The 13,537-nt window shown below is 30.9% G+C and overlaps 1 protein-coding gene across 2 annotated transcripts in view; it reads left to right on the top strand.

Annotated features, from left to right (window-relative positions):
* Positions 1–13,537, top strand: part of EYS (eyes shut homolog (Drosophila)) — a 2,062,375-nt gene that overhangs the window by 382,812 nt on the left and 1,666,026 nt on the right. For both annotated transcript variants that reach the window (XM_011945635.1, XM_011945634.1), the window contains exons 10-11: positions 3,341–3,480; positions 12,587–12,753. In XM_011945635.1, the coding sequence (XP_011801025.1) occupies positions 3,341–3,480; positions 12,587–12,753 (307 nt within the window). The remainder of the gene's footprint in view (positions 1–3,340; positions 3,481–12,586; positions 12,754–13,537) is intronic.

Here is a 13,537-nt window from a genome sequence, read left to right as displayed (position 1 = left end):
TCTTGGCATTGCGGGCTCTTTTTTGGTTCCCTAAGAACTTTAAAGTAATTTTTTCCAATTCTGTGAAGAAACTCATTGGTAGCTTAATGGGGATGTCATTGAATCTATAAATTACCTTGGGCATTATGGCCATTTTCACGATATTGATTCTTCCTATCCATGAGCATGGAATGTTCTTCCATTTGTTTGTGTCCTCTTTTATTTCATTGAGCAGTGGTTTGTAGTTCTCCTTGAAGAGGTCCAATTTTAAAAACACTTTAAGTATATAAATTTTTCTTCTCTTAGCCTGGCAAAAATTTTAGAGTTGGACAAGTTAATGACTATCCATTGCTGGCAATAATGTAAAGTCACTATAATATCTAAGTGGGATAATTTTGCAATATCTGTCAATATTACAAATTCTATGCCATTTGACCTAACCTTCTGATCATTGGGAATACATCCACATGCTAAATAATTTAGGTGTAATTTTGTACCTGGTGTCATTGGTTATTAAGAAAAAGAATAAACATAGATATGGAAATGAATGTAGAACTCATCTAGGATGGAGATACATAAGGTGAAAGGCATGCAACTGTGTAGAATCATGTGTATAATAGACAACCTTGTGATTCTTTATATATTATTTGTGTTTATTTCTGTGAAACACTTTTCTATGTTTGTTACTCAGTGTTCTGAAATTTCACAATGTTGAGACTTTTACATAGTATGTTCTTGTTGTCTCTTGTTAAACTCTTCTAATTGGAAGCATTGGTCTTTACATTTTTAGGTAGTTTCTGTATTTTTCCCCTAAAAAGTCATTTTTCCTATTTTTTTTTCTGTAGCCCCAATTCCACAAATTGAATATCACATCTCCTAAATCGATCCTCTCATTTTCTCATAATTTCTTTTCTCTTTCCTATTTGTTTTTGTATTGCTTTATTTTCTACTTCATTCCACCACTTGAATATCTCAAAATGAGTTTGAATTTTTAATTTGTTTTACTATATTTTTATAATCTAGGGCATTTTTCCAACCTTTAAATTGTACACATTTGTGACATCATTTGTGATATTCTGTGGTTTTTTTTTGTTTTTGTTTTTGTTTTGTTTTTCCAATAAGGGTAAAATGGCTTTTCTTCTCTCTCTAAAAATGTTATAGTTTCGTTTGTTTTAATTTTCTTCTGTTTTGCCTAGGGTCTCAGTTTTCTGTAAATACTGTTTATGAAGATTTATTCTCTCTCATTTGGAGTCTTTCTACCAAATGTGGGGTGATCATATTTAATGGTGAGGAACTAAGAAGGCTGACTGGAAACTGACCATACAGGAATGGGCTGTGATGACTGGAGCTCTATGAGAGGGTTGCAGGTTGGCAACTAGGCTTTCATTAGGGGACCCTCAAGGAGCTTGGAATCCTTAAGACAGGAGCCCCTGAGATTTTTTAACTCCTGAAAATAAACCTCAGAAATTGTTTGTAAAACTGAGTGAGGGGTTAGAATAATAATCTGGATCACTGAGTTGGGAGACAGGCTTTGAGTGTCAGCTAATCTTCTTTCCAGAGCCCACCTTAGTATCAGATTCTCAGATGCTTTTTAAACCCTGAGCATCTCAGTATTTCTGCTAAGCCAATATTTTTTTCATAATTATGTCCTCTCACTTGTGTTTTGGCTGTAGTCTTTCTGCTAATTTAGTCAGTGTGTCATTTTTTCATCTTCTCACTCTTTTTCGTGGGTTAAAATGTTCATTTTATTTTGTTGTTGTTGTTTTCATTTTCTCTTTTTTGAGGCTTTGGGAGGCAGAGGGAAAAATTTAAGAGTTAAATCCAAATGTTTAGTCAGATATATCATTATGAAAAACTTTATGCTAATAAATTGGACAATCTAAATGAAATGGATAAATTTCTAAAGAAATACTAATTGGAAAAACTGAACAAATCATAAATTTCAATTCTAAATAATCCTACAATTTTTAATTAACTGAATAAAATAGTTTTAAAAATCTTCCCACAAAAATCATGCTTGAAATATATGGCCTTCTATTAAAGTTCTCCAAATTTTCGATAGAGTATTCATTCTAATCTATATAGATTTGCACAAAAACACAGAGGGAGGGACACATATCAATTAATTATATGGAGCTAGCATAATCCCGTTTGAGTTAATTGCTCTCAGAATGTTGCAGGTAGAATTTTTATTGACCTATCGTTAAATTTACTGATCTTTTCCTCTCTTGTGTCTGATCTTCTTATAATCTCATCCATTTATTGTTTTATTAATATAGCCATAATTGTCTGAAATCTTAAAATTATAAACAGTCAAATTACATACATATGATTGAAGAGCTTTGGGATATTGTGCTTGGTTACTAGTTCCTTGTTTTTTTTCAGTAATATGTGAGATTTCTTGGTGAGATATTTACATGATAGGGAGAATCATCTCTAATGAATCATCTCTAATTTGTAACTCAGTTGTAAAATGCACAGTTTACGTGATATTTTCTAAGAAATGATGCCTCGCAAGTCCCTAGAGTTTAGATTTGTTTACTATAAGTGATCCAAAGCCAGAGATATTTTGCTAAAAGATTCTTTAGATAAATACTTTCCTCTAACAAATATTTTGTGTTTGTTTATTAGGAGATGTAGTCATGATTACAAAAAGATTGGATCAGGTCTCCTATGTTCTTTTATTACCACTACTAATGACCAATAACAGGTTATCAACCCGGCTTAATTAACTCCTTTTTCCCTAAAATTCTGATATTTACAATTTTTTTGTTTGTTTTTTTCCCACAGTTTCAAAATCTATCATTCTCTAATTCCTTATCTAATTATCTATTTTATTCTTCTTTTCCTGTGGACTTTTCAGCAAATTTAGCATAATCATTTTAAAGTCCTTGTCTGTTAATTCTAGTCTGGGCCTTAAAATGTTAGTTTTCCTCTTGAATATAGGTCACATTCTTTTGAATATAGGTCACTTCTTTCTTCTGCTCTTTTGCAATCCCTGCTTTTATTTTTGTTATAGGACATTGTTCTTTTTATGGTTCTACTATCCTTTCTTATAATTATTAATTAGTTTAGTCAACATTCGATTATTTTAAAAAGTGAATTGGCCTGGGAGCTGTGTCTTCTTGTGATGCTGTATTTCTCAGTCCATGTTTAAAATGAGAGTGTTGGGCTTTGAGGTCTCCTTCAAATTCAATATCATGTACATATAGGAACTTATTTTGTGACAGATGTTGTCAAATTTATCTTTTCAAATAATTTGACCACAGTCCTTAATAATTCATTGTGAATTCAAGTATGTAAGAGTTTATTTAATTTTTTATCTCTTTCTCTCTCTCTCTCTTTTTTTTTTTTTTTAAAGGATCTGAAGGTGAAAAGTGCCAAGGGGTTATTGATGCCTATTTCTTTCTGACTGCAAACTGCACTGAAGATGCAATCTATGTGAACAATCCTGAAGATAATAATTCTTCATGTTCATTCTCATGTGAAGGTACAAAAGAGGTAAGGTAAATTTATATAGTTGCTTTTCATTTTTCTCTTTAGCTCATAATTGTCTGATTTTTTAAAAAGTTAGAAATGTTTAGGTTACAGATTCTTCAATATTCAAAATATGTAGTTTGCATAGTTTAAATATAACTTCTTAAACAAATTCCCAGCAGTCTACTTGGAAATTTATATTTATTTCTTACATTTATAATATGAGAAGGTAAAAAAATTTGAAAAATTGTTTTGTTCCTAGTCTTCTTATGTTTTATTAATGTTATAATTTACAGGCTGACTAAAGCCTCTCAAATACAGTTGTGATTATGCCACTTTTTTTGCTTACAGATCATAATGAAATGCCATTGTCTTTTGGGTATATTTAAATCTCTGAGAGATTTCTAATCTCTTACACAAGCAAACTACTTCAAAATAAAATAAATAAAAATAAATGAAAATAATTTCAAATCTCTAGGCGGTTCCATCACTAAAAATTGTGAGGCCTATGGCAAGAATAAAAGAGAGGCCCTCCTTTTATCCCCTGATTTTTGTCTTATACTAATTAAGATTATATTTTTTAGTATGTAACAATAATTGAGAAAAATTTAAGGATCTTCAGTTTAAACAAATTAGGAATAGGAACTTTTTGTTAAAATGATTCAGAAGTTTTCCAAAAAGTTAGAGAATTAACAAAATATTTATAACCTATCTTGTCTTGATATAACCTAATTTGGTCATTTTAAGAAAGCCATATTTTAATTCTGTGTATTGTATAAATTTCAATAAAGACTCATAAGCCCTTTTCTTTATTTATATATCAGTTTACATTGAGTCCAACCTTGTAAAAACTGATACAAATCACTATTTCCTTCAAATTCACCATCCAGAGGCATCACAATTACAGGCAAAAAGACTTCAAATACCACAGAACATCTAAAAGTATGGCCTCAGATATATTTTGATATATGTTTACAAGTCATAAATATATGAAGTAAGCTTAATACATTCTTAAATATATATATATATATTTAGTCAATCACATATACATCAATATACACATAGATGACTACATTACAACTTTATCTTTAAGACTTTTAGCTTTATCAGTATATTAAAAATAATTACATATTATAATAAACTTAATAATTCAGTAACTATAAACCTTTGTTAGGAACAAGAAAATCATATTTGTTGTTTTGTTTATGTATTTTTAGTTCTCAGTATTCTTTTATAATAGTCACCAACTTCAAGTAAATTAGCCATTAATTTCTTTAGATTCAAGAAAATACACAAAGATAACAGTCTAAGATCATTTTAGCTATTTTATTACTTTATGATTACATATTTTATATAACTTTAACAACTTTTATCATAGTCAAAATAAATATAAATACACATCCCTCAACTGTATTTGCACACCTTATTTCCATTCTATAAGGACAGGGGTAATTTAAATCTATGTTTAGAGACTATATTTTTATATTTTTCTTAATCAGGAATTGTTTAGGCATCAAAAATAATTTGATTAATTGTATTAAATATCTGTATAAGTTCTTAATGTTGATTAAATATTTAGAAATTGCAAACTTACACAATCATGTTAAGTTCTTATGATTTCTAGTATCAATAAAACATTCTAGTACATCAATGTAGTAAAGTTAGTAAGCATTCACAAGATTCAACCCTTTTAAATTATATCTGTTATTAAAATTTCAATTATATCAATTTTAGATTTGTGTAATCATAGACAATTTGAGGACATAATTATAGAATATTTATCTTAAATTTAAATTAAATCAGACTAATTTATCTAAAGTGTCATTTAAAATTACACGAGTCCATTTTAAATAAATAAACCTCTTTAGAGTAAATAAATACATATATACTAATATAAATAAGCAAAACTCAGTATTCATGTATTTTGGAAAATCAAAACTTTGGGATTATGCCAGAGCTCTATGGAGCCCAGGTTTCTTCTCAACTAAAAGACTAACAATATTACCCATACATATGAATGCTTTTCCTGATTTGTTAAAATTTTGGCAAGAGAAAACATGTGAATAAAGCACAGTTAATCATTTCCTTTCATTGTAAAATATGGACTCTCTGAAAAATAATCTTAGAATGGCAATATAGAATGTTAGAAAAAATATTTATGGTCAATTAATTTCAATGTTTTCCTAAGCAAAACAGAAAAGGAGAAAAAGTGAAAAATGAATAAGTTAAGTTTATCTAGATTCTGGTAGATATAAAATTATGATTGCAAAGATTATCTCCCTTCTGCACAGCGTCAGAGATGCTTAAATGCAGAAAAATCTATTTTCACACACGCAAGAACAAATTATTACAGACAGTTTAAACAACTCACATACTTGACAATTCCCCAGAGCCATTTAATTAAAAATCTAGTGCATCTTAATCCCAGAAGCATGAAAATACAAGAGGAGGTTTTGTATAATATACAGTAGTTTCTCTATTAGACATATAGGACAGAGAATCTCCTCATGAGGATTTTTCCCTTTTTGTGCTATTGGATCTGTCAAATAAACAATCTTGTTCATGTCAAAATTTCCCCAGAGTGGTCACTGCAATTTCACATTGTCCTTTGAGAAATTATGCCAATTAGAGAGATACATATATGGCTTACAATATGAGGGGAGGAATGTGAGGTGTCCAGGCATAAAAGACTGAGAGGAACCCATGAAAACTTATGTCAGAAAGCATGTGTACAATATCATGTCTCCAGAACATTCCAAATGTCAGTCCATTTCAAATCAACTAAGAGTGTTTAGAAGATTTTTTAAAAGATGACAATAAAAATGTTGTCCAAAGGAACACCAGAGTGATGTGACCATCTGAACTCACCACTTATTTAGAACACTTGAATCATGTAGTTTTAGAACCCACACTTTCCTCTCCCAGCTGACTTCCTCTTATAGTCTCACCTGAAAAAGTGATGAAGACGGAGAGTTTTCCTATTTACATATATTTGAATCGTATAATTAAAAGATTACTAAAAATGTTTTCTTATTCTTAAGAAACAAAAGAAACATAACATTTGTGAAGTTGATGAAAAAAAAATTGGAGTTTAGACTTGATGCTGTACCTATGTCACTTTCACAGTTGGAAAGAATATCCAGTGGTCTCAGGGTAGTGCATTGGTTGCTATCCAGCATTGAGAGTGAGTGCATTTTAATGAGATTTTGTGAAACTTTCGATTTGTTCACTTTTTACCCTCCAAAAGATCACCAGACAATTCTGCTGCTCAAGAAAAACTAATTATTTTAGACTTCTTTCAATAAGGGAAAACAACCCCTTACTAGAGTCTTAGTAGTGCCTCAGATGGGAGAAATTGTGGAAAGTTATTTATTTGGGATAGTGCCTTGGGTCAGTTGTAGAGGGTATCTAGTGGAGACTGGTTAGAGTTTACAAATGAAAGCTTTGTGTAGGTGGCACAATATACTGAGAATCTTTAAAGTGAGTCTTGATTTGCAAACTGTTAGTCTTTGTAAATAACTTATTTTAGTTGGTTCACAGTCTTAAGTTCCAGAAGCAAATATTTCATGGAGTAAATAGTAAGTTATTCTTGCTTTTTCTCAGTATTTTAAAACATATGATGGAAAATTAGGTTTATTTTAGTTTTCATCATCAAAGACAGAAATTCCAAACTTTTCTTTTATTTCTTTGTGGTAAAATCTGTCCCTTCCCTGAGTGAGGTCCTTTTAAATGCAAATACTTCTGGAATGGAAACACATAAATATAAATAAGTTTATCTTGTTTTCTACACCCCTACTATAAAAACATTATAAAATTATATATTGAGTTACTAGGAAGGGAAGTTGAATTTCAAGCAAAGTAGAAGAGTCCATGGAGCACTTAAATTTGGGATGTGAAAGGTTTTAACCAAGCTTATTTTATTTCAGAACTTATGACTAGGTCGTAATCCAGTATAAATTTGAACTTTAATTCATCTAGCTATGATTTTGAAAATCTGTTCCTTTTTAGTTACCTAAATATAAAGCCAAACAGCCTTTTTCTTTCCCTCACCTTGACTACACTTAAGACAGGTTTCTGATTGCCTACAGGCCCCTGCACTCTTTTTTTCTTATAGGATGCACTTTAAACATTTTGCAGTTGTAAATTATCTGCCTTTTTGAAATGTATGTAAATCTTCTTCCAACCTCTTGCCAGTTTAAGGATGCATAGGATGTTTTTATCAAGGACCTTGGAACCATGTCTCTGAAATGTCAACATCAAATACAATAGTACTCTTACTTCCCAGTGTACTCTACAGAAGGCCTACTCACAGAGCAAAATCTTTGCAAACTCAATAATAACTCAATCTGCTTGACACATCCCATTGATCAAATTCTTCTCTAGTGACATCAAGTATAACAGTCTTCCCCCTTAACTGCAGGGATACTTTCCAAGACTCCAGTGTATGACTGAAACTGTGAATAGTACCAAGCCCTATATTTACTGTATTTTTTTCCTATACATACGTACCTATGATGAAGTTTAATTTATTAATTAGGCACAAAAAGAGATTAACAACAATTACTAATAAAAACAGAACAATTATAGCAGCATACTATCATAAAAGTTTTGTGACTATGGTCTCTCTTTTTCAAGATATCTTACTAAACTATACTAACATATTTATTATTATTATTATACTTTAAGTTCTAGGGGACATGTGCACAATGTGCAGGTTTGTTACATATGTATACTTGTGCCATGTTGGTGTGCTGCACCCATTAACTTGTCATTTACATTAGGTATATCTCCTAATGCTATCCCTCCCACCTCCTCCCACCCCCAAACCAAACACCGCATGTTCTCTCTCATAGGTGGGAATTGAACAATGAGATCACTTGGACACAGAAAGGGGAACATCACTAATATGTTTTTGAAGTGTGGTAACTGAAAGCATGGAAAGTGAAACCAACAAAAGGGAGGACTGCTGTCATTTTGTATTAGTTCAAGTTCACAATTAAAATCCCTCCTGTTTTCTATTTTTGGAGAATTGAGTTTAGTAATAGTCCCTATTCAATAGTCTGTAATAAAATTTAATTACTTATTTAACTTTCGTGGAATTTTTACCTTGATGGATGTTATTTTAAGGATCCAGCTTTCTACATATCATGATTACAAAAAGTCACTTTCACCTCTGAAGTCATTTTATTTATCTATTTAATATCAAGGGTCAAAAATGGCAAAATAAAGGGCATATATTAGATCTTACATTTTTTTTTCCCACAGAGTCCTTTACCAAGTGACCCTATGTATTAATATATTGTGGATATGACAAAATAATTTATAGAAAATTACACTATATTCCCTGAAATGATAGCTGGCATTATTTAACTAGAGTTGTTTACTTACCTATGCAGAACATTTTCTGTAAGTATGTTATAAATATTCTTCAGGTAGGTTAATTTCTCTACGAAAGAAGTGACTTTGGGGTAATAATATTGTCTTATGTATATACATTAATAGGAATGAATTCTCAAAAAGGGAATTTCCAGCTGTTTGTTTTACTTCTATTTCCTTTGGGAAGAAAAGATCTTCCACTGCCCAGAATCATGATTTTATTACATTCCTTCCTCAAGTAAACATTTTTAAATATCTAGAATAAAACTTCTAATTTAACTTTTGTGTATTTTGTAATATTGAGGTTTTTGTGCAATCAAGGTTTAATAATTAATCATATATTTTATGTACATGGTATATGTACAGTTGACCTGTGAATAATACAGGAGTTAGGGTTGCCGACCACTATGCAGTCCAAAATTGCCTAACACATTTGATTTAACGTTTTGATAGAATGTTTTGCATAAATTTTTTTAAAGATTAATGGACTCCTTTAAGCAGATCTTTGATTCTCTATGTACACAAAGTTGAGAAATACAAGGTAGATTCCTCCGATATACAAGGTAGATTCAAGTTTCTATATGCCTACTGATATAATTTACTGTCTTACTAATTTTTTGAGAGATTACTTCTTATTTGTAAATTTAATTATGGAAAACCAAAATTCTAGTAGAAGTCTAGACTGTCTGAACAGATGAGAAATAATGTTGAAATCCAAAATTATTTTTTAGTCCCAGAAATTACGTGCAATAGTTTTTAGATATAGTAAATAACTGCAGCATAAAACAATGCACCACCATTCCCATTTAATAAAAGTGTCTCAACCAGAGCATTGGATTTAATTTAGGTGTTCATATCACACTCCTTAGATAAAATGTGTGCTTTTTGAGGTGTAGTCAAAAGAAAAACCTCATTATTCAACTTTTAGTTCTTTCGGATTTGTTTAATCCCCGTAAAAATTATTTTGAAAATAAAAGGGAAAGCACATAGTTATGTGAAATAAGTCTGTCCTATGCTAATTTCTATACTAATATTTCTCGCTAATATATTGCTCTTTTTCAAGATTTTATTGTGTATTATTTTGTAACGTAGATATATAATAATTAAAAATACAGTAATTTGAAATTTTGATGTTTCATATTTTCTAATTATATTTAAGGTGCAGAAATAATATGTTAGACATTTTTCCATAAAGAATATTTTAAAAATTAACAAATTTTGAATAAGGCTTATAAGCTAGAAAATATAGTTTTGTAGCCAAATCAACTTTCTGACTTTGGTAATTTTTCTGAGGTAGCAAGATAAAATATTTTCATTTTTAAAAGAAATACACAGTAAGTTATAATGTTCAGTATAGTCTCAAATCTCAGGAAACTAAACTACCTATATACATAGATATAGAGATAGATAAAATAATCAAGTGGTGTCATAAAATGCTAATATTTGTTACTTCTTATATGAGTGCTTGTTAAATTTGTAAGCCAATTATAATAGTGCTCCTTTAATTGAAAAAAAAATTACAACTAATATCCTCTGAATGTAGAAAATCATTACATACTCAAAGAGAAATGAAGACCTTTGTGAATTGCAAACACATAGACATATATACACAGATAAAACTTTTAACTTCAATTGTAATATTTTAGACTTGGGGCAAGTGTAAATAACATGTCACTGTCATGTCAAATAACTATTCTCCTTCCTACTAGATTCGACTTTCTTACTTGTTTTGATCTCTATGTAGAAAGTGAAAAGACAGATTCTCATTTGATTCTAATTCAACAGAGAGTAACTCTCTATGAACCATTTATCTACTTAGGTATTAATAAAGGGTCAGACCATGAAACCAAATTCCTAATCTGTGTTGCAACACATTAGGAATGTTGGCTATGAACCAAAACCAAAAAGAAAATATGAAAATATGCAGAGAAATGTTTTTAAAGATAGTAAAGTTCTATTGTCATTTGAATTTACTTGTAGGAATTAGGAATATAGGTATATGTAAATATACAAATATATACCTGTGTTTAAGCACTCCATAAGAAGTGCACTTCTCTTCTGACAGTTTACCTAACTATCAGGTAAATCCATTGAGCATATCTGTGGAAGAGTTTTAAAGCTGTTAAAAATATAAATATAATTTTCAATAAAACATACCATCATGACTTTATGAAAATACTAAACGTGTGAAAGATATTATTTAATGTACTTTTAATAAGGAATCAAGTAAAGCTTTACTATGAGGTCAAAGGAGAAAATGGGTAAACCACTGAAGGATAGAAACTATTTAGCAAAACCACAAATAGATTTTTCATGGATCTATCAATACAATGCTATTTCCATCACATCAGTTAACAATGTCTATAAAAATTTGGTTAAAATGGAATTTTTTTAAAAATTGTGTAATAAATGTATATATATTCAGTACATATATATACATACATACATATACATACATATATATACATATACATATGTATTTCTGTCACAATTTGAGTATAAACAATTTGACTATTAAAAATGATTTTGACATAAATCAAAACTGATTTTTTCAACCTTTGCTAAAAGAACACATTATTTCAACAAATAAATGAAAGCTTGAAATTCAAACTTTGAAATGATTGTGTCATCCAAAAGACTACCAAGAAGACTAAATAGTAGAATGAAGAGTTTATTTGTGATATCAGTTTGCTAACTGGGTGCAGTAATCCATTCTCACACTGCTATAAAGAACTACCTGACTCTGGGTGATTTATAAAGAAAAGAGGTTTAATTGACACAGAGTTCCACAGGCTGTACAGGAGGCATGGCTGGGAGGCCTGAGAAAACTTTCAATCATGGCAGAAATCAAAGGGGAAGAAAGCATGGTCTTCACATGGCAGCAGGAGAGGCAGTGAAGGAAGAGGTGTTACATACTTTTACACAACCAGATCTCAGGAAAACTCACTTGGTATCAGGAGAACAGCAAGGGGGAAACTGCACCCATGATTTAATCATATCCCACCAGGTCCCCCCTCTAACACTCAGGATCACAATTCACCATGCGATTTGGGTAAGGAAACAGAGCCAAATAATATAACTGGGAAAACGTCATCTCTGATATCGACCCAAGGTGCTCTCTTAGAAGTGGTAAAGGGCAGGGTGATTTTTGTGCCTCACAGGGTCTGTGTTCAAAATAGACTCAGACATATTCAGCAGGTCTGCGGGGAAAGCAATACATATTTATGAGGAGGAATCAAGCACATGTTCAGTGAGTAAACATATATGTAACATGCATCCCATGTTCTCTTTGAAGCAGGGCTTTAGTGTTAAAATGAGGTGGAATTTGGCAGTTTGCATCAAAAAGTGAACTATAGGACACAAAGACAGTTTGTGTCCTGTTTGTATCAACTGGCTGAAATTGATTTGAGGCCTACAATTGCTTATCAGAAGAGTGTTTGTAAGGCAGTTCTGTCTGATAAGGGTTATGGTGGCCTTGGTTGTAAATCAGAGTTAGGAATGAAATGACAATTTGACTGATAGCTCCTATTAGGGAGTTTAGCAAGGGTGTGGTTTTTCTTGTAGCTCTAGAAATTTAGGGAATTGTTGTGCCAACCAAGTTCTGAACCCTTGTCCCATAGTTATCTTCTGTTTCCTTAACCCTAGGTTTCATCTTAGTAGACAGAGAGGAATCTATTGTGGTCTCTCAGATCACAATTGTAATATTATAGTAAGTGATGGGAATTTACAACATTTTTATTTCTTTTTGTTATAGATTTGTGCAAATGGATGCAGTTGTTTGAGTGAAGAAGACAGTCAGAAATGTTGGTATCTATGTTTTCTCAGATGGACTAGCAACATGTATCTGGAAAATATAACTGATGATCAAGAAAATAAGTGTCAACATGAAGCTATTTGTGAAGATGAAATTAATAGACCCAGGTATTTATGTATCATTTGAGCAGATAATATCACCTATCAAAAAGTTTTCATTACATTGATGAGTCATAATCAAATTCTTTCATGGTAACAATCTTTTTTTTTTGATTAAAATGATTGGAATTTTCACACCAAACACTTATATATACGTATATACTTATTATATATTATGTTACATAATACATGTTATGTATAACAATTCTAGCACAATAAGAGAAGGAATATATATGTATAGAAATAACTTTTCTATATCATTGTAGAATTAAGTTACCATAAATCCATGATAAATTCTAGTAAGATGAGTACGATTAGTTCCAAAGCAACTACAAAAAAAAACCAAAAAACAAAAAACAAACAAACAAACAAAAAAAACAAGTGGTGAGAGAGGGCATTCCTGTCTTGTGCCAGTTTTCAAGGGGAATGCTTCCAATTTTTGACCATTCAGTATGATATTGGCTGTGGGTTTGTCATAAATAACTCTTATTATTTTGAGATATGTTCCATCAATACCAAATTTATTGAAGGTTTTTATCATGAAGGGCTGTTGAATTTTGTCAAAGGCCTTTTCTGCATCTATTGAGATAATCATGGGTTTTTGTCTTTGGTTCTGTTTATATGCTGGATTATGTTTATTGATTTGCATGTGTTGAACCATCCTTGCATCCCTGGGATGAAGTCCACTTGATCATGGTGAATAAGCGTTTTTATGTGCTGCTGGATTCGTTTTTCCAGTATTTTACTGAGGATTTTTGCATTGATGTTCATCAGGGATATTGGTCTAAAATTC

This window comes from Colobus angolensis, unplaced genomic scaffold (genome assembly GCF_000951035.1).
Source record: "Colobus angolensis palliatus isolate OR3802 unplaced genomic scaffold, Cang.pa_1.0 Scaffold241, whole genome shotgun sequence".
Taxonomy (NCBI): Eukaryota; Metazoa; Chordata; class Mammalia; order Primates; family Cercopithecidae; genus Colobus; species Colobus angolensis.
The sequence above is the reverse complement of the archived record's forward strand: the minus strand, read 5'-3'. Positions and strand labels throughout refer to the sequence as shown.